Source organism: Argentina silus, assembly GCF_951799395.1.
Source record: "Argentina silus genome assembly, chromosome: 7".
NCBI lineage: Eukaryota > Metazoa > Chordata > Actinopteri > Argentiniformes > Argentinidae > Argentina > Argentina silus.
This window is the reverse complement of record NC_139661.1, coordinates 4,321,489-4,347,928: the sequence shown is the minus strand read 5'-3', so window position 1 is coordinate 4,347,928 and position 26,440 is coordinate 4,321,489. Positions and strand designations below refer to the sequence as shown.

The 26,440-nt window shown below is 46.4% G+C and overlaps 1 protein-coding gene across 1 annotated transcript; it reads right to left on the bottom strand.

Annotated features, from left to right (window-relative positions):
- Window positions 1-2,266: 2,266 nt before the first annotated feature.
- ppp3cca (protein phosphatase 3, catalytic subunit, gamma isozyme, a) lies at window positions 2,267-26,141 on the bottom strand. Its single transcript, XM_083672690.1, has 13 exons — window positions 25,547-26,141; window positions 19,497-19,694; window positions 18,577-18,701; window positions 12,997-13,108; window positions 10,961-11,106; window positions 10,456-10,595; window positions 9,281-9,358; window positions 9,063-9,157; window positions 8,405-8,530; window positions 7,970-8,047; window positions 7,218-7,302; window positions 6,371-6,468; window positions 2,267-2,661 (listed from the first exon to the last, which is right to left on the bottom strand). The coding sequence occupies exons 1-13, from the start codon at window positions 25,617-25,619 to the stop codon at window positions 2,507-2,509; spliced, it is 1,509 nt and encodes a 502-aa protein (XP_083528816.1). The 5' UTR covers window positions 25,620-26,141; the 3' UTR covers window positions 2,267-2,506.
- Between the last annotated feature and the right edge of the window lie 299 nt (window positions 26,142-26,440).

Below are 26,440 nucleotides of genomic sequence, written 5' to 3'. Positions count from 1 at the left end.
TTAAATCAGACAGACATTGAAGTTCTCCATGACCACTGCAGACAGATTGGTACATACAGTTAGGCTACTGCCTGACATCCATTCGCTGCACATTCACACACAGGTCTTGGTGTATGTATAGAGGATGTGGCACGGGCACATCAAAGCAAACAGTTAAAGCCTTACAAAAGGGACAATTCACATGAGAATAAGAAATCTTAAAGCTTTTCTTGAATGACAAAAGATGAAGAGAGAGAGAGAGATAAAGAGGAGTGCCAAAGCACCAGTTGATCTCCCTTTCCAGGTATCTAGGCATTCCTTAAAGGGATGGGAGTGGGTTGTACAAAAAGTTGCCATTTTCACTTCTTGCCATAACGGAACCATTATCGAAAGTACTTCGTTTTGAAGAGCATAATACTAAAAAAAGACACATGAACCTAGATGAAACACCAAACATGGCTGAATGATCATTGTGGTGTCTTACTGGTTTCCCGGCTTTGTACGACTACTGGTTATGGAAAACGGAGTGAGAGACCAGAGTATAGATGATAATACAGTACTCTGAAGATGGACAGACAGCTGCTTGACTACTCTACTCTTGTGAGTAGGGATGGGTTAGATTATTCCATGAGTCAATCGCTGGCATCCAAATACATTTTCAAAATAGGTAAATCAATGAATCGAGACCCCCTTGCTCCTTCATCACGCAAGAGCTCTACGGCCACCATACTTATATAAAAAAAAAAAAAAAAAAAAAAAAAAAAAACCCAAGTGAAATCGTAGATAAAATGACGGGCAGCAGTGTGGGCCGATGAATCAACCCTGACACCCGTCAATTCATAGAAACTTGAATCTGACCTATCTCTACTTGTGAGGCAATAGTGCCTTTGATAACACCTTGCTCCTAGCATCAGTGGGGATGATTCAACCCGCTCCTTCGAGTGTACAGTTTTGTCAAATTGATAGTCATTCAAATATCTAACCGATAGCCATTTTGGAAGCCAGCTGTCCCTTACACAATTATCACAATAGATTCTTCAAAATACATCTGCATAAAATCAAGAGTAGGTGGAGACATTGACACCGCTTTTGTCAAGAAACCCAAAAGCATATCATTTCATGTAGTGTTGACAAGTGAGCAACGACATCAACTCAAACTAAGCACCATTACTCTATGAACACAGTGAAAGTATCTAAAACAAATAACAGAGTTGGAGTTTCAGTCCGCTTTGGGACGATACATATCCGCTGCTATTCCTCCGCTCCGTGAGAAATGTTGTATCCTCCATTTTGTCCTGGAGGCGACTTTGAGAGGACACTGGTGTTTGGTACGTGTCTTCACCACGTGCCATCGTGTTCTCCCTTTCTATGTCCAGCACGTCCCTCCCTAGATCGGTCGGCTTCCCTTCAATGTCCCAGAGAAGCAAAAACTGAATAAGAGCTCAGAGAGCGCTGTTGGCTGTCTTCTTAAGAGTCAAAACAAAAGACGTACATCCCTTTAGAAATCTCAGACTTTGGTTTTTGCAGGGGGTGAACCAAATAAACCCCCCCCCCCACCCCTTCAGCTGCCATCAGCTGAACACGTTGGCATTAACTGTTGGTGACAGCCAGCCACACCAACAATCAAACACCAACCAAAGAGCAACCGCCACCCGTCAACTCAATGATGCCAGCAAAGCATCCATCCTTCAATACCAAGCTTTTTCATTCTAAAACAAATCTACAGGAAATCAAGGGGCAGTGTCTCCATGATTGACCATTGGCTGCAAAAAAAATTAAATCCTGTTAAACAACACTTATAATACGGGAGCAATACATTAACAACCTCAGCCAAGTTGATACTTTAGGAACTTCTGCTGGAGGTGTAAAATAATCTTCTGCGGTCGTGTGTTAAATCTGGTTCCCTTAAAATACTTCTTCATTTAATACATATTATACTCTTTAAAATGGACACATGTACAGTATGAGAGCACACACACTGTATTCTGTATATTCAGCCAACATTTCCCTTGCCAAGCACGTAAAAGACAATATTTGAAGTTTTTCTATCAACTAGAAATCGAGGATAATATGGTGTCCTTCGCTAGCTACCTCATTCATTAACTAAAATGTACAAAATGGTCTTTTATCTGACTGGTTATAATAACGTCTGTGTACTTTACACATTTGAACATCTCAAAAATGTATCCATTCATTAAATGGTAGCTATTACATACACCTAATATATAATTTCATTTATATATTCAATAAATAAAATGTCCCCGCCCCCCCACCCACCCACCCATGTTTGTACTTTGTGGTAGCTGAGACCAATCCCCCCCAAGTGCTGTGGTCTCTGTTTCTACCTGCATGTCCTGTGCCATCCCAACTGTAAAAAGGCCAGCAGGGGGCAGAGTCTTACTGGGAGAGCGACAGAGAGAGGGAGCGAGGGGAAAGAGAAAACAGAGAAAGAGAGATAGAAAGTTTGGGGTGTATGAGACGGGGGGTCTGGGGGAGGTGGGTGGCTAAGGGCACGAGGTCTGGGTAGCTATCCGTCCGTGCCGTTCTTGGTGGGTGCCTTGGCGTTCACAGCGGTGGGATCCTTGCCGTCCTTGCGGGGGGGCATCCTCTCGTTCACCCTGTCCAGGCTTTGCGCCTCCTCAAAATTACGGATCTTCCTCGTGGGAGAGAAGCCTTGAATGGCTGTTCAGGAAACAAAAAGATAAGAGAGAGGAAGAGTTAAAAATCAGAGAGGAAAAAGAAACAAACATTCACACAAAAGTTTGTTTGTGATTGCAGCTACCCTTTAAATAGATCTGCTGTTAAAACCTGCAAAGAGCACCTCGTTCAGAGCTGTTTTGTTTCATATTTCTCCTCATTTTTGTCAGTTTTGCCTTGACTTCATCAAAACGTGTGTGCTTTTTGAGCTCTTCATTCTTGGTCATGTTCATAAATGCAGGTTATAGCTGACAGTCACTTGACATACAGTGAATAATACAGCACACGGACAGACACTGTGACATCACACCTACTGGACAAGCTATGGTACAATACAACACCTCACACTGAATCTGTCACTTACTGGAAGGTTCCAAGTGCCAAGGAAACCAAAAAGGAAACATGGGCAAATAAGAGATATACTGTCAGTAACTATTTCAGAACTTCCTGAACAAGAAAATACAACAACATAAATAGTAGTTTTTTTTTTAACATGATATTATTTTGGGGGTAATGTGACCTAAATACTAAATAGAAAAGGGTACTCTTGCACAACCAGAGATCTGTCAGTCTAACCAACTGTTTAAGTGGCACAACCAGACCTACAGTAGGGCACACCTTAATTCCCATCTTAAGGTACGTGTCATGTTTTATATTTTAAAAAGCTGTTGATGTGTTTTAGTGTCAAAAGGACATGAACTAATAATAAAAACTGGGGAAGTCTGAATACACTGGAGGAGAGTGGCTGGATGGAAAGAGTACCACCATATCAGCAGCAGCAGACAGTGTAGCAAACCAAGCAGGCAGCGTAACAGGATTAGACTCTGAAAATATCCCCAGGAGAGAGAGGTCCTGGGCCACAAGCCTATCTGAGCCAAAGGCTGGGTCTTAGCAGGCTTTTCTCAGGGAGCAGTGAGCAAGGAACCTCTCTCTCACCCATGTGACCTCTGTCTACAGCTGCTTGTCAACAAGTGACCAGTATAGGGCCAAATATGTCTTGTGTGTGTGTGGTGGCAGTGCTCTGGGTTTGTTATCATGACAAACACTGTACATGCGGTACACTACAGTATGCAATAATATAACAAGTTCATCACGTTCGGGTTCAAGCTAAACTCACGTACACAGTAGTAGCAGGCACCGGTAATGCAAGAGCAGCCATTTTGCAAAAGTGAAAAAGTATATACAAGTCTGTGGCAAAAACAGACAAATCAAACGCACACGGAAAAAAAGTGGAAAAAATACAACAAAAAAAAGAAAAAAGGAACAACAAAAACAACAGGAGGCACGAAAAAAAGGAGATAGAAAAAACAGGACCTTTATATATATAAAAAATAAAATAAAAAAAAAGGGTGAACACAACACACAACACTGAGGGGGTTCCACACAGCGCTTGCGTACCTTTTGCCTCCGCTGCCTCAGCGGCGGCTATGTAAGGTGAGTGGTGGTGAGAAGGAAAAAGGTGAGTCATCAAATGCAACCAGAGAGACATCAACATCACAGTCAGATCCCAACCAAAAACCAACCCCCATCATGACAACATCAGAGAAATAACACAGGTTAGGAGAATAAGAGGGTGGCGGGGAAAGGGGGGGGGTGGGTGGGGGGGTGGGGAGGGTTGGGTAAAGCTTCCAGGTTACACGTGTTTACAATCCAAAACGCTCACAGCTCAAATGGTTCACAGTTGCGGAAAACAGAAGAAGAGTGAGAGGCTGGCCTTGCTGGAGACCTAAGATGGTGCGTGGGCGTTGAGGGTCATGAGGGCTTAGGTGTGGAGATGAGGGGGATTTTGCTGAGCACACAGGGCTAAGAGGCCACGTCTGGGAGGCACTGAACAGCCAGGGAGGAGAAGGGAGAAGGGCCGGCCGGCCAGCCAGCCAGCCAGCCAGCCAGCCAGCCAGCCAGCCAGCCAGCCAAAACACACACATGCACACACACACACAACTGATTTCTTCTCTCATCATCTATGTCACTTAGCACTACAACACTCAAACACAGGATTGGCAGGGGAAGAAATTAAACAGATGGGGATGCAACAGAAACACTGTGTTTTATTTATTTATTTAACTTCAAGCAGTCCAGTTTAGCCGAGCCTCCTCCTATGAAAGCTTTGACTGGGGGGGGGGGGGGCTGACACGGACAATGGCATTCTCCAAAGGTCACATCATGCGGTTTTCCTCTGAGTGCTCTGTAGCTTCCCTACACCTCCGCATTTCGAGGAGTCCGGCAGCAGCAGCAGTACCCAGCGTGCCCTTCTCTCCGCTGACAGGCCCTCCCACGCAGCTCCGCGCCGCGGCCACAGGCTGACCTTTACATCAGGGCTAGGGCCACTTCACTGACAGGCCCCCGCCGACCTCCGGCCCCGGCTCAGCCCAAAGACCTCCCGCCACGGGGGCGGCTCGATACAGAGCCCCCCCCCCCCCCCCCCCAGACAAAGTCGCCTCTCGGCGGGCACGCCACCATCAACCCGGGACTCCCCGCCAAGCCCCCCCCCCCCCCACGACACCACTGACCAGAGACAATTCATCTAGCATCTCCTCACGGGACATTGGCTCAGATCTCTCTCAAGTACTCCCACTATCAATGGATCAGTGGTGTTAACTGTTAATGGCCTTAGTAATGGGCTATTAATGGAATAGGCCTGCGTACAGACCGTTAATCTAACACAAATGGCACTAATGGTATGAGTTCTTGTGACTTGAGCCCTAACATGAGAATGATGAAGTGTAGCGGTTTTTGGAGCCCTGCGTCAAAGCCATGCTGATAACTGCAAAGGGGGCGGTGGGGAGGGGGGGGGGGGGGGGTCAGCCAGAGAAGAGTCTGGTGATGTCATACAGTTTGGAGTTAAGTATGGCAATAAATTTAAAAAAACTAAAAAGATAATAAACAGCCAAGCTCGGACCAGTGAGTAACACCCATAGGAGGCCTAAGTGAGCTAGAACTCGATCTGTCTGGAGCCAAGGCATTCGGTAAGGCCTTTATTTTACAGCAGGTATTTACAGACAAAGTACTGGGCAAAAAGCGTCATTACCTGACAACTGCGTATTAATTACGCTCGCAGTTTTTTTTTTCGTTTTTGTGAGTCGTTAACTCCAGCACCACTGTGTGCCGTAGAATACCAGATAGTTGCCGACTGTGCTGAATTTATAGGAGGTTATAGTACCAGGAAAAAGGAGCTCTTGTTGCCACATAGTTACCACCGTTTCGGAGTAAATAAATACTAGGTATACCAGCTTGAAACAGGGCTGTAAAACAAAGGGTTTAAACCGGGCATTCTGTCCTTCATAAACATCTGTCATTGGTCTATATCCATCTATATTCATCAAAGATGAGGCATCTGAGGTTCAGAGCCGGTGTGACGGGGTCCATCCACCCACAACAACTAAACCCTCCACATGACTGAAAATGAAAAGCAGAGACGAGGTTCTATTTTTCTGTGCTCATTAGAAACGGAATGAGACGGTAGGTTAACGATGCGTGGACTGATCAGTCACCCGTGTATCCATTCCTTTGCTATGTTAAAGGATTGGAAGGCGGTGGTGCTGTTAGTGCTGGAAGAGGGGTACAGTTAGTGGCAGTATGGGGAGGGGGGGGGGGGCAGGAGGCATCAGAGGGAAGGGCAGTGAGAGAGGGAGAGAGAGAAGATTGGGGTGTGTGTGTGGGGGGGCAGGGGGGGAGTGGGAAAGGAGACACTTACCGGTCTGCAAGGTCTGTTTGCCCCCTGACAACACTCCCAGTGGCAGCGTCCCGGTGGGGGTCAGGCCTTTGAGTGTCAGCACACTCTCGCTCTCCTCCCTGGAGAAGACAAACACACACACACACGCATGCACACACACAAATAAGGGCCTATAAGACAAGCGCCTATGCCCCAACACACCCCTTCTCATTTGCGATTCTCCAGGGCTGTAAGCATCCCATGGCTGAACTGTATGTGGGGCAGCGGCCTCAAAAGACAGCCTGCTCTTTATCTGCAGGCTGCTGGCGCTGTCTGACTAGCTATAACCACAGCACCATTAATCTGGAATAATGTCTAATGTAATTATACAGCCTCTCTGCTGCCAGCTCATTAATCCTCACGGAGGGGCAGCAAGCACACTGGTTTCATACACAACTTCATTGTGCACTGAATCGACTTCACTCATTTCATAAACACCCCAGCCTGTCCTGAACCCCCCCCCCCCCCCCCCCCCCCCCCAGGCCTGCCCCATTTGGTTATTCTGACTCTACCCCATTACAGGGGGGACACTGCACATGCCTCAAAGGGGCCATCTGTGATTCAAAAAACAACAATGCGGTCACCCCGCCATTTTTCTTTCGGTAAACAGTCGAGGGATGGGGCTGGAGAAATGTAAGCACTCTGAAATTCATCGACTGAGCTATGGAGGCGAGAACCGACCATCCATGACATCAAAATGTTAGTTTTAACCCTGTTTACAATGACATCGTTTTAACAAACAATGAAGTAAACATGTTTACTTTTTGGGTTCTGACGGAAAGAGAGAAAGAGACAGAGAAGCAGAGAGAGAGAGAGAGAGAGGTCTGACCTGAGAACAGAGAAGACCCTGGCCATCTTCCCGATGGCACGTATCTTGTTTCTGATCACCTCCTTACGGACAGCAGGAACCCCACCTACCACACACACACACACACACACACACACACACACACACACACACACACACACACACGAGTGAGACCGACACCGCTAGCTTGCCTAAAACCCTTGAAAGAGAGACCATTATCGGTTCATTTTGGATGGAGAATTGTGTGTAGACTGTGCCTGCAGAGTAGTGGCATTTCACTTTGATGCACTAAAACAGTGCTTTTGTAGTATTTGGTATTTAATACATACTGTATTATTCAAATACGACTAGACTGTCATCAGAGGAGAGGCGAGCTGACTGGGTCATTGGAGCATTGAGCTCCAGGGAGCCCAGAGAGATCCCCTTGATGAACCCCAGACATGTGTGAGACAGTCAGATGGAATGGTAATGAAGTGCCCCCTATAAATCATCTCAAATTAAAAATAAAGCCTCCAGCTGTCCCTGCAACCCACTTGAGACTGCGCTGACGTGTGTGTGTGTGTGTGTATGTGTGTGTTTGTGTCAGGGCGTGTGCGTCTAAGTATGTGTCAGGGTATGCGTGTGTGTTTGTGTGTGTGTGTGTGTGTGTGTGTGTAAGTGTGTGTGAAGCCTCGTTGAGAGCAGATGTGCAGCTTTGCACAAGATTGTGTGACATCGCAAGTGAGTTTGGGAGTCCTGTACTGAGTTTCGCCATGGCTGTTGAGTGCTCTTACCTTCACACAGATCATCGCATTCTGACATGAGCTCGTCATCAGAGCAGATGTTCAACACATTCACCAACATCTCTGTCACTGTAGGAGAGGGAGACACCACACAACACAGGTCACAACCAAAACATCTTACGAGAGGGTTAGGCAGATTTGAGATATTATCAAATAACTGTAAAAAGTGCTTAAAACTCCAGATATGTGCATAACTACACCAGCCCTACACTCATATGCACTGCAGTTCAGTCACTTTCCCTCACACAGACATGTCTCTGCCGTACTTCAGCAATTAACAATATTATCGTATATTATCCAGATTTTTACAGTAATATCATGAACCCTTACTTCTCACATACACCCAATTCTACAGTACTACTAGATGTACTACTAGATGTTACTCTGAGCGTGGCCCAGGCGGAGTGGACACAGTACGGTACACACCTTTCTCTCCGACGAAGGGCAGAGACCAGGTGAAGACGTCCATGAAGTTGGGCAGCCAGTAAGGGTGGGGGGAGCAGTTGAACTGTCGGATGTTCATGACATTGTTCTCATACTTTAGTACAGCAGCTGGAGGCGGGAGGCAGGGGAGGAGAACGCCAGACAGGGGAGGAGTGATGAAGTTAACGTAGATTAGATTAGACTTTATTGCCCTCCGAGGAGGTCATAGATTTCCACAGCTCATACATCACGTTTAAAAAAGACCAAGAAAAACAAACTCGACGCCCAAGACACTAGACATTTTTGTTTCCATATTATTCATACACCTAGAACACATAGAAGATTGAAAAAGCACATAAAACTGTGAAAGGGAGTCAATTCTGCTGTCGAGTTAGTTACGCTATCTTACAGACGAATGCGTCACTGAAAACTACGGCACGTGTTGTGTTTTGGACAATTGTTGTGATATTGTGGGGGGAAAAGCCCAAGTGGGGCTGGAGTAGGCAGCATAAAGCCAGGCAGTGCGGAGGCAGGAGGAACCTACCAACCACCCCCCCGAATCTTGTGAACTCTGACCTCCGTTTGAATGACAGCCAGTAGACTAAACAGCAGTATACAACATAAACACACACCACTGTCTTGAAATAACGAGTATACAAACCTTTGTTGTTGTACACATCTAGGTAATTTGGTGCTGAGAAGATTGTGATTAATGACGGAAAGCCTGTAGTCTGGCTTTTTCTGTACATCCGATACCTGTAAAGTGACGTACAAATTACACTCGTTAGAGAGCAAGCTAATGACAGGATCCAATCATCAGAAATGTGAAAGGACAAGTAATTAGTAGCTGGCAGGAAAAGAACAAGGACCAAAACGTACCCTGCGTCCTGTGCTTCGTGCGCTCTTATTACTGACAATAAGTTATTGTTTATCAAAAAGTCGCATACTGCCTGGTAACTGCAGGGGAAGAGAAAAAGACGTTAGAACTAAAAGGTAAATATTATTATTTTTTTAAATCTAAAATCATGACACAAATATGGTCTCCAGACCTGGGTCGAAATGGTATCTAAAATAATTTAAAATACTGTAGCATTTGTTTGAGTCTGGCTGATGTTCCAGGATGTGCAGGGTTTGCACTTTTGTGGCTATTCCATGGGTTCAATTACATCAGCCAAACTCAAATCGAGCGCACATTTTCAAGTATTTGAAATGATTCCAAACAGTATTTGAACCCGGGTCTGATGATCTCACAGACTCAGCCTGGCAAGCATGCAATCACAGTGAGAAGATATGACCGAGATTCTTTTGAACAGCGTGTGGCCATTAGTGGTGGGTTTTCTGGCTGCTCCACACTTTTGTAAAAAATCCATTTTTCATTCTCCGTCTGTGCCCTCTGGCCTCGGAGGTACAGTTTAATGACCTACTGAGTCCAGAGCCAGGGCCTTGGCCTGGTTATTTATGGGCTCTGAGAGCTGCTCCAGACCACAGGCAGGAGGCCACAGCCAGAGGAGAGCAGAGTGGGGGAGAGACTGCTGCCTTTTAGTGGGTTTCCTATGACCTCCCCTAAGAGACTGCTCAGGCAATTAGCTGACCACCTGCATCTGGTTAACGTGGCACAAACCCGTGCCATCTGGAAAAGTCAACAGTAGATCGAGATAAAGTCCAGCTGGAGAAACACAGTGCACAGGGTCTCCTAGAGTCAATACCTTAAGAGTGGGGATGTCCACTTCAACAACCTGTCCTGTCACTGCAGCCCTACAGGACAGTATCCCTTGCCAAGTCTTTCTTCAGGTCTACCTCAGGTCTAACCTAGCTGCAAAGCGTTTGTTCCCCCAGTTCTCTCAGTGGAGCCTGGTGGATTTGATACCATTCCTGATTTTGTTCCATCCATTACGAGGACTTGTTTCTTCCAACTTCGAACACTCTAACCCCTAAACCTCTACCAGCCTCCACTGCCCCCGCCCCCCCCCCCCATCTTGACCTGGGGAAAACTGAACTGAGAGTTGAGAGACAGTTGAAGGTGGTTGAAGCGGGGCAGCGGACCAGTATAGTACCTGAAAAAGTAGGAGCAGCCTCGCACCGAGTTGTGGCTGAAGTGTTCCGCTGTCTTCTCGCTACCGTAGTCCTCCCCCGGGTCGGCCCAGATCAGGTCACACATGGGCCCGAACGCCGGGGGCTCCTTAAACCTGTCTAACTGTGGGACGAGCACAGTTGAGAGAAATGAGAGAGATCTGTACACTGGCGGGCGGCGGCGGCGGCGGCTGCTGCTCCCCTAAATGTGGTTTTACTTTATTACGGACAACGTTTCCACCCCGACTTGGTTTCCTCCGCCAGGACAGAGGGTAAAAACATTTAGTGCACCTACAGTACATATTATTAGCATTTGTTTCCCGGGGACGATCTGTGGAGCACAAACACACTGCCTAAGTCCATAAGGGATGGATAAGACAGAAAACGGATCACAAAGAAATCTTATCAATCTAAAGAGTTGTCGCAGACAGACATGAACTGACAATTATGATGGATCGTCTAATCAGGCGGGGGGGGGGGGTTACTTACTTTCCTAATGTCGTCTAGGCAGTTGATTTCTGGAGAGAGCCCCCCGTGTACACACAGGAACTGTTGGTTGAGCAGTGCGGCCAGGGGCAGGCAGTCGAAGGCCTCCATGCAGGCGTCGTAGACGCGCTCCGAGTACTTGATCTTACCTGCAAATTCAACGGGGGAAATGATTATTACCTAACATCGCCTTCACACCTCGCCCCCCGAACATCCGCCTCACACCTCGCCCCCCGAACATCCGCCTCACACCTCGCCCCCCGAACATCCGCCTCACACCTCGCCCCCGAACATCCGCCTCACAACCTCGTCAAGGGAGCCACAAGCGTGCGCCTTAACAGTTGATTAATCAGACACCACATTGTCTCAGAGGTCATGCTTAATCTGGCCTGTCTTGACATAAGCCAAGAGATCTGCTAGGGAGCGGTTTTTACAATCCAATTCATGTTGTGCATCATATGGGCATCTACAGTATCAACTTTATGGGGACTCACTCCAAAGCAAGTTAACCTTTTCTTTTTTTTTTTTTTTTATTTAATCATGAAATAAACAAGACAAACAGAATACGATCCAGTGCTCGACATTTCGGCGAGTTGCATTTCTCAAGAGGCTTTCAAAATGTAAGTTGTTCAGGAGTGCGTCACGATTTTTTCCCCCCCACAAACCATTGCTTTAAATTGAAGACCAGCACCCTTGTAAGTACAATATACTTTAAAGAGAATCCTACGAACAAAACTGCACAGATCTCAATCTATACTGACTTATTCCTATATCTATATCTTGTTGGCAGTCACGAGTGACTCTGCACCAGATGTCGTGCTCCTTTGTGGGTGATAACTTAAGCTGCTTCACTTCGGGACTGATGGCAAACAACTTTCATTAGCTTCAGTGTATCACACCTGACTAATCACCTGATCCTCAAAACCAGGATGGATGATCACTGCGCAGGAGTCACATGAGCTTGTGTGGTAGCGTAATGACGTCTGTATTCACATCCTGACAGATGGGTTAAGGTGGATCAGGGCTGTAACAAGCAGCACACGGGGTGACCTGCTGGGTCTTAGGCCACCTCTGAGAGTGCCTGCCTGCCTGCTTGCCTGCCTGCCTGCCTGCCTACTTCCCTACCTCCCTGCCTGCCTACCTGCCTGCCTACCTGCCTGAAAAGAAAGTTTACTTTAACACAACAGTGAATCCAGAGCAGCAAGCAGCCAAGCTGTTGTTGACGGTTTATTTTCTTTCATCTTGCCGTTCCTTCTGTGTTTCATGCAAACAGCCTTTGCCTGGCTTTGCCCAATTAGTTTAAGCACATGTTAATGAGTGCTTTCATTATAAGTCTAAAGAATCTCTCATTGCTGTTCCCCCCCCCCCATCCTCAAAAAGGGGAAGCATATATTTAGCCATCAAGTCCTCTTTTCAAAAATGCTGTGGCCGTCTCTCCTCCTTTCTGCCAAAGTGGTTTGTTTCTTTGTAAGGGTCGCATACTAATGTCTCCACACCTGTGCGGCCTCTTGAATACACACACACACACCTCTGCTACGATCATCTGTGTTTTAGGCAGCTCACGGAGTGTGTGTGTGTGTGTGTGTGTGTGTGTGTGTAACTGTCTGAGGAACATCACCAGCATGCCTGACCGGTCTCAACGCCATGCTTGGATAGAACCCTGATGATAAGACATCACATTTAGTGACAGGTCTCCTGATCCTGACGTGTCACAGTAGCGGGGTTTCTAGCTGTTTCTCTCTCTCACACACACACACACACACACACACACACACACACACGAGGGGTGTTATAGGAGAGTTACTCATCGGCAACAAATATGAACCTAAAATAAGAGAAGGAAAAAAAAAAAAACGGAGAGCTAGAAGAACATCCTCTTCTTCAAGCCATACCATGTCCACTCGGCTCTGACGGCAGAGCGAGGTGTTCTTCTACGGGCCGCAGTACCCTTAAAAGATGCCTTCGAGTGGCACACGATGTTGCACCGCATCAGGACTTGATGCCCTCATTGGTCGTGACATCGGCAGGGCTGAACTTACATTCCTGTTTGAAGGTGAAGTACTCCGTGAGGTGCCGGCACTCGTGGTTTCCTCTCAGGAGGAAGAGGGTGGACGGGTAGTTGATCTTCAGGGACCAGAGGTACAGCACACACTGGGAGGAAGAGAGGAGGAGGAGGAGAGAGAGAGAGAGTGAGAGACGAAGGGCAACTAGGACATAACAGCTATGAAATCTAAATCACACCACATTGTGGAGAAGGTGTTTGCTGCACCATCTGGCTGAGGAACAACCCAAGCCCACCTTTAAAGGGATAGTTCACCCAAATTACCAAATCCTATTACCCTGAAAGCAGTCTATGGATAAAGACAGACTTCAATCCACACTTTGGTTCTGTTTATGTGGACACTGTCGCTAACCGCTACCATTTAATTTTTTAACCAAAAACCAATGGAAGTCAATGTACCCTATATGAGCATGTTTGAAATGTAATGCTTGAATCATCTCAAAGTCATTTGAATCAAGTCACTGTCTTTTCAGAGAACGTCGTGTTGATTTGGGCCTCAAGGTTGGACAGACTGCGCAAATGACCCAGCGAAGGGTTCGCTTTCCCCTCGACAACAGATGGCCTGTGTCCATACAAAATTGATGAAATAAAATGGCACATTGAAACTGATCTCATCTGGAAAGCAACAACAACAGACTACCCTCCCACCCCCGCCCCCACTCGTCATTGAGAAGAGGAAAGAAAAAAAAAAAGAAAAGAAGAAGCACTCGATTCAATCAAAACTAATTTATCCCCGGGGACTCTTTGAAGCTGGAACCAAATGGGAGTCAGGACAAATGTGCCACGATAGTATGAAAAGCGGGGTGACATTTACAATCCAAATGAGATCGCTTCCTTTTCCAGCCCAGACGAAGGCTCATTAGCCGCCACTTGCCCACTCGCTCAACCCACTCCTTCTGCATTAACATGCAGGAGGAGCTGCAGGAGCCCCTACATCATGTCCTGAGTACAGGATGCCAAGGTAACCAGACCGGCAGGGGCGCATCCCAATGAGTCCTGAATCCAAGACCTGTTATTCTAAGATAAGAAGAGCATCAAGTAGATAGCAGACGATAGGAAGAGGGGTCCAGGGCCTGAGTATCAATTGAGCTCTTGTGTGTGTGTGTGTGTGTGTGTGTGTGTGTGTGCGGGGGCGGCCGTTGGACTGGAGGGCCTGGGGGGGGGGATTTGGGGGGGGGTAGAGGGCTAGGTGTGCCCAGGGGCTGAGGGGTTTTAATGAGGAAAGCTCTCCCTCCTCACTCCGGTCTGCGTAGAGCCGTAAGCGGGGGAGGCAGACAAAGGCAACAAGCATACAGGGGCTTTGTGTGTCAGACACAAGTGCAGCCTCACCTCTCAGCCTCAACACACTTCAGCATGAGCCAGGCGCGTGCGTGTGTGTGTGTGTGTGTGTGTGTGTGTGTGTGTGTGGTGGTGGTGGTGGGGGGGGGGTGTCAGTGCAGAGGTGAGAGCACTCTCCATCAAAGAGAGAGAGAGAGAGAGAGAGAGGGGGCCAAAGAGGCGGAGGAGGGCCAAGAGAATCAAATGCCAGTTTGCTCACACTTGCTCAATTTAGACCCTCTGAAATGGTAAATGTTATGTACGAGCCTACTACTTTGAGTGGGATAAAGTCAATCTTTCTGTTACCACGGTTACTATACATGGAGATCCATTTACCCACATATCCGCAGCCGTTGTGTGTATGTAGAGTGCTTAGTGTGCTTGGCCTTCATAAAAGAAGACACACACACACACACACACTTCTAAGCCCAGCTTCAAGAGTCAATGTGAATGTAGCGTACAAAGGATCCTTCCTCCCACAGCCCCATAGCCAAATCTACAACAAGTATATTGGTCGAAATTAAAGGGACATGTCACCATTTATTTATGTATTTATTTTTACATCATATTCATTATCTCCAGCACCTTACCAGTGTCTACATACATACAGCAGTCTCTGTGACCTGTCCACTCCTGGCCCTCGTCCAACTGTGGATCTCAACAAACTTGTTTAATCTGCACAACACATCAAAAGAGAGCTGCCCCCGTCCTTCCAGAGGGAGGTAAGACCTTGCCCTGCCGATGTGTATTCAATTGTCCTGGACATGGCAGGGAAGAGAACGGAACGTTTCACCCAGAATAGCCGGGAGGCCCTCGCACCACAAGCCACCTGAAAGCTCCCCTTGTGTGCTTTAGCTTCACTCGAACCTGGTCATTCGCTATTGGTCTTTCTCACACACACACACCTTTTCATCTGTGACATTTCGCCAACCTCGTGTGTGCCACCATCAAAAGCCACCCCCGTCCCCTGTCCCCCCCCCAACCGTAAACTGATCGATGATGCGTGGCCGTCTATTGCTGCGTTATTGGCTCTTTCATTCAGCCTCCTAGGATCTTCATGCAGGCTCCTAGGGTCTTCATACAGCCTCCTAGGGTCTTCATACAGCCTCCTAGGGTCTTCATGCAGCCTCCTAGGGTCTTCATACAGCCTCCTAGGGTCTTCATTCAGCCTCCTAGGGTCTTCATTCAGCCTCCTAGGGTCTTCATACAGCCTCCTAGGGTCTTCATTCAGCCTCCTAGGGTCTTCATTCAGCCTCCTAGGGTCTTCATTCAGCCTCCTAGGGTCTTCATACAGCCTCCTAGGGTCTTCATACAGCCTCCTAGGGTCTTCATTCAGCCTCCTGCACCGCCAGGACAAATCAAACTCTGCTTCAAAGTTCAAAAGCTTTATTGTCCATTTTTAGGGGAACATTTTGAATTTCTTTTCAGCTTCCGTGGCTTACAACAGACACGAAAACACACCTTGTGGATCAAGGTTCCCGCTTATAATAGACTAAGTTACTTACATCGTCCAACTTACTGTACATCGTTCAGGATACTGGCTTAGTCTCTCTGATCATTAGGCTGCTCGAAAATTCATAACCTGCTCTATGCAATCGTGAACGGCGCTCATTCGTTTTCCATAACAATGGCTCCTGAAACCCAAAATGTTGCTCTTATTTCAAGCTGATTAAAATGCTAAATAATTCAGTGACTATTCATGGAGCTCTGAAAAGCAGAGAGCTTCTGTCTGACGTCAGCGATGACGGCGGCGGCGGCGGGCCTTAATCATTACAAGTCGCAGGATCGGTTAGCGTCAATCTCTCTTCGGTTTCTCGACACTGACCCCCCCCCCCCCCCCCTCTTTCAGGAGTACACTACAGCCGTAAGAGGGTTATTGTAGCGTTGTTGAACAATTCCATGATTCATATCTGCCGAGACAAAACCTGGGCTACTTCCTAATTGTAAGTTGGGGAAAGAAATCTGAGAGAGCCATGGTAACCAGAGGGAAGCCTATTAGCTGCTCTCTAAAGTCTAGGAAGAGCTCCAGACAAAAGCCTAAAATCTCCACAGAGGCACTTGAGTCTCTCGCCAGTCCTGTGTACTCGTGTAGATTGTGGAGAGAGCTTGTAAGGTAAGACAGGGTGTGTGAAGTAGTGTGTGGTGGTGGATAATGCAGTAGGGTATTCAAAGGGCTCGGCAAGGCGTGTGTGTGTGTGTGTGTGTGTGTGTGTGTGTGTGTGTGGCAGACATGTCAAATACATACTCCATGTCCAATACTTTCAAATACTGATACAATGCCTGATACAATGAAACAAAAAGAATAATTCCAAACTTGTACATTTCCAAGGGAACTTAAGCACACCTCAAATACTTGTATGACGCATGTATTTAATCCATGTCTGGTATAAGGTAACATAACATATGCCATTTAGCAGACACTTCTGTGAGTGCACAGACCCACCAACCAATTTTCGACACATTTTCTGGTAAATATGGTCCCAGCGGATATCGAACCCTCAACCTTAGCGTTAGCCGGGCATTGCGGGTAGTGGGGTCTGGAGAGGGCTGATACCGATTCCGAGGACTGAGATTTGAGATTTATCGGCCGATAAAAGGCTCTTTTTTTTTCTCAACTGTATACAAGGATTTCTTCCACCACATTTTCAGAAATAAATACACACTATTTTCGTATGAAAATAAAGCCTAATAATCGCATATCGCTGCTAGCTAGCTTGCCAGGTAACGCTCTGTATCTGGTAGCCTAGCAACAAGAATCACATTTTTTTTCCTTGCGTGAAGGGCGAACAAACATTTATGATGTAGCCACTACCTTCAAATCTGTCTTAAATCAGATTCCTTTTCAGTTACTTTCAGACAAAAACGGTACCTTGGAAGGATAGTGACCTTGGAGACAGACAGGCAGGCAGCTGCCATTGTGTTCAGACACAGCCGTGGTTGTTATTGTTGTCACCACACTCGGGTGTGCAGCTGTCAACAACGCAATGTGTTTGGCACGTTTTAAGACAGTTTGCACCATGGCATTGGATTGGTAAATAACAATCTATCTCTTGATTCCCGATCCAGCATTTTAGGCGCCCGATATAGATGCTCAGTATCAGATCGGTGCATCTCTAGTGGGTACAGTGGGGTCTGGAGAGGGCTTGGCTTGGCTGGGCATTGTGGTGGGTAGTGGGGTCTGGAGAGGGCTTAGCTTGGCTGGGCATTGTGGTGGGTAGTGGAGTCTGGAGAGGGCTTGGCTTTGGCTGGGCATTGTGGTGGGTAGTGGGGTCTGGAGAGGGCTTGGCCGTGCTGTGTATGGTGGGTAACTCAGACAGCAGGGCCATGGTGGAGTAGGCCTGATTATGCAGAGACAGATGGTTCAATAAAAAGAGGCTGTCACACAGGCAGCCAAGGGGCTCCGTCTTAACAGAAGAGACAGTCTTCACATGAGACACACGACCAAACCTACTTAGAGCAGGCACACACAACTTGGTCTACACCACATTTACACCAACATAATCTAACTAAGTAGAGAACATTGACCGCAATTCACATGCTCTGGCTCCGGGAGACTTGCTGCCTGCGGTGCCTCAGAGGTTGACGATCCGAGATGGCAGCGAATATTGTGTGGTGTAACGACAGACGAAACCTGGCCCCAAGCCAACAGAAGATGTGACATAATGTCACTGGAGAGCTGGGTGTCTGTGAGAGCGAGGTTAATACAGAGAGATGGCTTATTAAACATGGCGGTAACCAGAAGTCCAGTCCAGTAGCAGACACGCATTCAAGAGGAAACTACCTTTGCCTCTCTCGAAACATGAGCAGCGAGTTTCTCAGCAAGATCAAAATGGGACAAATACCTGAAAACACAGGCTAAGGCCTTTAGATAAGAGAAACCGGCATACACAGCATCAAGATTGATTCTTAGATAGTCAAAGTCTAATACCAGACCCAAATTCAAAGACTGGACAGGTCTCATGTCAAAAACCACAGCTTACGAGTTGATGTTATCAAGACTGTCTGAGAACAAATCGAAGTCTGACGAAGCCTGGATTTATTTCAATGCGTACTGTGAGGTTTGGGTACCTACCTAAGTGTTAGACATATGTCAGTGTAAACTTGTGTAATGTGTGTGGATGACAGAAAAGTACTGTCTTTAACGTTACACGTCGTTGTATAATGCTTACTGAACTGAAAAATCACAAAAAAACAACAACAACATATTAATGACACACAAAAAAAAGACCTGTGTACTCACCTCAATACTGAAGTAGCCTCGGTCTACGTAGTCCCCGAGGAAGAGATAGCGCGTGTTACTGGGCGAGCCTCCCACCTCAAACAGCTTCATCAGGTCGAAGAACTGACCGTGAACATCGCCGCAAACTGAGGGGGGGGGGGGGGGGGAAGAAAGAAAGAAAGCCATGGCTGTCATAGGAACACTCAGACGACACTCATCCTCCCACACTTCCCTATCAAACGACACACGAAACAGACTTGGAGGGGTCATATGTGTGACCAGCAGGGCGTTGAAGATGAAATGACCTTGATGGACAAAGTTGGACAGTGAGGACAGCTGCGTGAGAGAGAAAGAGACAGAGAGAGAGAGAGAGAGAGAGAGAGAGAGAGAAAGAGAGAAAGAGAGATCTGCCAAATGTGTTGAGTGGACTTTGACAGCCCCCAGGACTCTAGGTCTATAACAGTAGAAAGGCTCTATCCACCTTCTGTCAACTGATGCAAACAGAGGTGCCAGGGAGGAGTGCCAACCAAGCCAAGTCTGTGCTGTGTTTGTTTCCATAGTGACAGTGCTTGGGCACAAGTCCATGGCTGTGTCTCCTGGGTGCCTAGAGAGGGAGAAGACAACCTGTTCCTACACAAATCCATATGACCCGGAAGTAAGACTAACTTATTTTGCTTCTGTTGGCATTCGCTCCCTTTGAAGTGTTACTGAGGTTATAGCGTAGGTGAGGGCCTCTACGCAGTGTTCATGCAATCTCAGGAACGCCGAAGTTCCGAGTCAAAAATGAACGTCAAATGAACGCAAGTTATTCGCGTAGAACTTCCTATTGGTTGATTCTTATACTCTCCTGGGAAACTCGGGTATGACCTTTGAATATCCCAAGTCGGTAATGTTCAAGTTTCCTTGTTCCGAGAGCACAAACAAATGCTCCATTAGCCTACCGGTGATGGGCGCCTCCACCTCCAGCATGCACTTCTCCACGCGGAGGATGTTGGCGCCATCGTTGATGATCCTCAAGGCGGCTTCCTCCTCTAGCCGGCCCTCCTTCACCAGGTGGGTCCTGAGCAGCTCGGCGTTGGGCTTGCCATTCTGAAACAACTCCTTGGAGGTAAGTTTCTGTTGGGGAGGGTACGGCACAGCTGGAAGGGGGGACAGAGAGGCACACATTAAAAGGGATGTTCCACTTCTTTAAAACTATTTCCTGCTTTGGTCCTGACCTTAGCTGTAGCTGGTTAGCCAAGACAGTTTTTGATTACATGTGTTGCTTCCTTAGATACCAAGTAATTGTATTGTGAGCCCCATAGGGCCCCATTCGTTCTGGAAATATGTCTCCTTGCTGAAAACTCCACTCCATCAGGTCCCAGGTGACATCCCTGCATTTACCATCAATGGCTACAAGAGTCATACAAAGTGGGTTCTACACTACTTCAAATAGCACTACGTCCGACATTAGTATAATGCTTGTTTATTTGTGCTGGGCAACATCATAATAAAATATGTTCATTTACCAACACACGCATTTGAGAAATCGGACAACAATATTCGTGACATGAGATCATTCATATCCAAGCATAGCCTAAATTCTAGTGTGCAGCAGCATCTCATGGAACCAGGTGTCAAACTGTATTGTCACAAGGTGTTATCAAGAGGGGTGACATTTAAAGTGTGGCCGATCTGTGAAGTTATGGTCACAAGAGGATGTAGTCATTGAGATGATAATGCCATGCAAGGTCCCAAAGACACTGCGCAGAAATCCCTCACCTCACGTGAACCGCCTAGCAATCTCCTCTATAGTCCCACAATCCCTTGCAGCGAGTGCGAAAGGTTGCTTGACGAAATGATAACATTGTCATCTGTAGCCTATTAATACAGTTAGGCAGGTATGAAGCTGAGGGAATGGGTCGCAGTAAAGATACAGGCAACAATCTCCGTTCATTAAATAGGAAGACGCGTTGCGTTCTGATCCAAATCCACAAAGATGTGATGACAAAAAGATAAGATAGAACACTTCTATCATTAGAACACTCAGCAGCCAGTGAGATAGGCCAGTGATGAAGCAATATATCAAGCGTATTTCTATAAACATTTCTATTTCCATTTTTATTCAAAATGTTATCCTGCATAGGCTTACGCGTAAATAATGGGACAGTGAAGCATTTGTTCTTCTTTTGGCTCGATAATCCAAATATTTGCATTTTAAATCAAACAATTACTAGGTGAAAGTAGAGATTCTCGGATAAAGACACTGTGAGATTATACACTCACTGAACACTTTATTAGGAACACCTGTACACCTTCTCATGGCAGAGGTGGTGTAATGGTGTGGGGAATGTTTTCTTGGCACACTTTGGGCCCGTTAATATCAATCAATCATCGCTTGAGTGCCACAGCCTATTTGAGTATTGTTACTGACCATGTGCCTTCATGGCCACAATTTACCTTCTAATGGCTACTTCCAGCATGATAATGCACCATGTCACAAAGCAAAAGTCGTCTCAAACTGGTTTCATGAACATGACAATAAGTTCAGTGTTCTTCAGTGGCCTTCCCAGTCACCGGATCCGAATCTAATAGAACACCTTTGGCATGTGGTAGAACGGGAGATTCACAGCTTGAAAGTGCACCTGAAAAATCTGTAGGAATTGTGTGACGCAATCATGTCATCATGGACCAGAATCTCAAAGGAATGTTTCCAACATCTTGTGGAATCAATGCTACAAAGAATTGAGGCTGCTTTGAGAGCAAAGGGAGACCCTACCCAGCATTAGTATGGTGTTCCTAATAAAGTACTTGGTGAGGGTAGATTAAAGGGATAGTTCACCCAAATGCCAAAATTATTACCCTCACATGAGTTTATGGACAAGGACAAACTTCACCCTCAACTTCACCACACTTTGGTTTTGTTTATCTGGGCACTGTAACTAACAGCTAATTGTTAGCATTCTTTTAATAAAATCCAATGCAAGTTAATGGACCCTAAATTAGCATGTTTGAAATGTCATGCCCAAATTACCTCAAATTCTCGATTACTTCATTTAAATTAATTTGAGGAGACTTGAGCATGACATTTTAAACATGCTAATTTAGGGTCCATTGACTTTGGGTGTTGGTTGAAAATGTGTATCATTAGCTGTTACAGTAGTTACAGTAACAAGTCTGTCCTTGTCCATTAACTCCGGTCAGGGTAATGATTTTGTAATTCAGGTGAACTATCCCTTTAACTGACCTATAATCTCACAGAGCCATGTCTTCATCTAGGCCTATTAGAAATAAGGGAGCCTGATCAAATTTGCACTTAGGCCTAACCAAAACAATGATCAGATCAGATACTAAGGTTGGGACTAAGACCATCGTATCTGCAAAATCATTCCCCGAGTGAGTGCCCATGTGTGGGATAACAACACAGTGCAGTTGCCAAAGTAGGCTATTCCCCGGAGAATCCGCTGCCAGATCTAATTCAACAAGCCGTGGTCCAGATTGTTCCCTCAGATGTCTGTCTGTCTGTCTGTCTGTCTGTTTGTTTGTCAGTCAGTCAGTCAGATCCTGGGGCTAACAACAGCAGGACCAGGGGCCACTGGCCAGCGTCCATATGACTGAAATGGTTCTGTTTGGCTCAGTTGGTAGAACATGGCCTTAGCAACGCTAAGGTAGTGGGTTTAACTCCTGTGGGACCATATATACAAAACATGTAGAGTATGCACTCACTATACTGTAAGTTACTTTGGATAAAAGTGTCTGCTTAATGGGATATATTATATAGAACTACAGAAAATCAAGCTGAGGCCACAGGCCACTTACGACACCCACACAAATCAAAGACTTCAATATGAGTGATCTGAGGCTGAGCCCTAATGAGCTTTTGAGTGGGTGTTAATCAGTACTGTGGCACCTGACTGTGTGCTGCAGACCGTGATACATCTTTACCTAACGTCGCCTCAGGTTTGGGTTGAGAGGCGAGCCTAAGGAGGGGGTAGGTTGACTTGTGCAATGTGCCTGCAATGATCATATCAAGCCTGTGTACCTAGCACAGCTTGAGTTTAACATAGTCTGACACAGCTTGTCATACTCAAACAAATGGCCATGCTTCAACAGAGACAGACCTAGACATAGCATAACACGAGTCTTCGAGAGCAGCTCCTTTTCTTGGTGTGCAGGGTAGGCTGGCTGGCTGGCTGGCTTGGCTGTGTGCTGTGGGGTGAGCTGTGGAGGTGTCTGTGGGTTACTGGCACTGACCTGGCCTGTGGTGCGGTGGGATTGCTCCTGTAACAGCTCCACAACTTGGCTACCTCTATGATCAGGACAAGCTGTCATGCTCTGACAAGTGTGGTATAAATAAACGGTAAGCGCTCCTGGGCCTACGAGGCAGGCTGCGAAAGGAACGGTAAGCTGGGGTACGAGCTTTAAGAAGAGATTAGGGCAAAGCCTCTATTAGCCAAGGATTCCAGGTTCAGAGTGTGTTTATTTAAGAGCCTAGCCCCACTGGAGGTATGCTCTGGAGGACCCAAGGTTCCAAGACGATATGGAGTGACAGGGAGGGGGGGCAAGGACAAGGGAGTAGCTAGGCTAACAAGCATGCCTTAACAACTGTTGATAAGTTAACAGGTGATGTATTAGAAAGACACCATCTGACTGAAGAAAGATGGCTGAATCATAGATTACTCGAGACACAGGGTTGTTCTTGGGTCACCTGTATATGATCACACTCTGCAGTGATCACCCGCTTACTGTTGGAATTGAATTTAAAACTGATACATTATAATGAGACAAGCTCAAACTCTTAACCAACAGCAGACCACTGTAACTAGGCTAGCACCTGGAGTTTTTCCCTGATCAGGTGGTCACATGATTAGTTAAAACTCTGGGCCCTACTAATGGACAACGGAAAAAAACTGAACGTGTAACAATAGTCTATGCCGTGTCTCTTCATCTTCGCTGCAGATTGGTCGAATTAGCATGAGCGCTCAATGGCCTCTACTTCATAACAAATGAGTATCGTTTCAATGAGGTCACTGGGCCAACCTCTCACCCACACTGGCAGGACAACAAACATCCAAGAGACAAAGATTCCAATTCCCGCTTTTTGGATCCATTCCGCGATCAGAACTCAAGTGTGTTGTCTTTTCAAACACAGCACAAAAAGGAGCTAGGGTGCGCGCACGCGCACGCGCGCGCGCACACACACACACACACACACACACACACACACACACACACACACACACACACACACACACACACACACACACACTCTATGAATAGGCTAATTGAAGAATCAGGGCAGTGGCAGATTGTGGCTAAGGGGGGAGATATGAGGGAGTTTGAACAATTGTTTAGTCCCATCAACACTGCCCTAAATCACTAAGTGTATTACTCAACCAAATTAAAATAAATAAATAAATTTTAAAAAAATCATACAGAGTGGTGGTGGTCATCTTTGGTGCGTCAGTGCACAGAGCCCAGCGGTGCTCTGTATGGAGGCTAGGCCTACCTCTCTGACACATAGGCCTAGGCAGGCATGGTAGTAGCACCCTTTACAGATTCTCCATCTAAGGGCATGCTGAATGACTATAATATCATCCCCTAAAAAAAAATCACATCCAAAGTGGGACATTACAATATGAAGTTGGAGCTATTCTGGATGACACAAGTAGAGCGCTTGTAGGCCACAACCATTTGGTTTTCATTTCACAGCTCCGGTGGCTTAGTCTAATGCACTATGATATGACCTATCAGTCATCTGTACCACACTACCACAAGAGCAGCAACAGTCAGATTGGCTCTCCCTCTCTCCTGAGCCCTGGTACAGCACACTGCCAAGTCGGGACACCCGTTGCTCCTGGCTGGCTGAAAAGACCCTCCCCCCCCTCACTCTCTCTTTCTTTCTCCTCCCTCCCATTCTCACTCCTCTCTCCCATTCTCACTCCTCTCCCCACAGCTGGGCCATGTTGGGCACACTACCACTAACTCTCCCGATTGGCGCACACACACACTTAAGCATTCCAATTCTCTCTCTCTCTCTGTCTGTCTCTGTCTGTGTCTTTCCGTCTCTCTCTGTCTGTCTCTGTGTCTCTCTGTCTCTGTGTTGGCAGAGGAGGTCTCCCTGGGGAGCTGGCTCAGGTTTGGCTTGGCTGGAGTGTCTTGTCCAAGGCAGGCAGTGCTAATGAGGTCCTGCCTGTCCAGGGAGCCACAACAGCCGAGTGCAAGAATCCACTCTGTCAGACTAATCACAACAGCAGTAGACCTCTCACAGTCCTCCTCAACATCCCTTGTGATATGTCACATGGGAATGTCTAAACACTCAACATCGTGTTACCAAGAATGGGATTTGGAGAAACAACACATTTGATCTAATGACATCTAATGTGCAGTATGGCCTAGCCTATGATTTAAACTTCTATTAAAAAAAAAGTAAGACCCCATTGATTTATATTTAGGACCATGGCAAACAGAAGCATTGAGACACCCAACCAGAGACTCTCCAATTGAAACCTGGCGGATGATGGCACCAAGTACGGCTGCATCCCTTTCCTTGGCCAGAGTAAGTCAGTGGACAAAGTGGACATCAGGGAAACAGCGTGACAGCTGACACCTCCGTGATTCAAAGCTAAGGGTCACTGGCACCGTCTCCAGATTCGACTCTGCTCTCGCAGCCAAGCAAGCATCATGTCAAACCTGCAGAAAGCCCCGTCCTGAAAGCCTATCACACGGTCATCTCTCACACAGAAAAAAAAAATAAGGCATTTCGAGGATGTGGTGTCAGCTATAGAATAGAACATACATGCGTCAACGTCAAATAAATCACTTGATCAACTAGATTCTTACTTAATCCAGAGTTGCATTCGAAGATGTGGGGACATAATGAGACTAAACCTCTCTCAGCTATATCCAGAGACCAGAGCACATCATTGGTTATACTTCCATCATAAATGGCAATCGTTTTGATATTGCTGGCAAAGCAGCATGCAAGCATTTGAAAGAAAGAAAGACTCACTTTTTACGAGCCGCTCAGTCGTAGATTGTTTTTCTTGTTTCTCTTTGTCTTTGTTTTTATCCTTTCCTGACATTTTGGCTTCGCCTTGCCTCAAAACTCAGCAACAAGTCTGATTAGCTAGCTTTGCTAGCTAGCTAGCTTGAGGACCAGCTAGCACACCAGCTGATTACTCCGTCTTGACGTTAATGTTGAGGCTGAAGACTTGTTTTCTTTTCCAAGAAAAAGGGTGCTGATTTAATAAGGTTAGCTGGGTTGCTAGCTGGCGTGGTCCGTATCAACAAGTCATAAACTAAAGTGTAACGTAAAAAAAAAAAAAAAAAAAAACAGAGACCGAAGAAAAAGTGGGAACTGCCAAGAGTGTCCAAAAAAAAAAAAAAGTCTTAGCTATTCGCAGACTAATCCGGGTTTTTTTCCACTTTTTTTCGGAGTCGCGTAAACTACATTATCGGATGGACGAATGACTAATTAGCTCATTTAGCTAGCTAACAAATCACTGTTGTCAGATGTCTCATGATTCAAATCGATGATGATGAGTTTAGCCGTGCGTTAGAATCTGGACGCAAGTTTTTTTCCTATCGGGTTTGTGTGTCAACGATCATCCGAGCCCCGTTTCTAGGTGTAGCTAACTAGCGCTCGGTCTGGATCCCCACGGATTAAACTCTAATCTGACAGCGCAGTGAAGGCACAGACGGATTTCCTACAATATGGCGGAACTGAATCCCTAACGATATGACGTAGCTATGGAAACGTAAAGCGCGTACACGTGTGGTGAACTTGGGGTGCATTCGACATCGACAATCAAAAACGGTTGTAATTGTAAAATCCTTCTTAGATCTGTGTTTGATCCAACCCCGCTATCTTTTTTTTTCTCAGGATCAATGGACTCGTAAATGA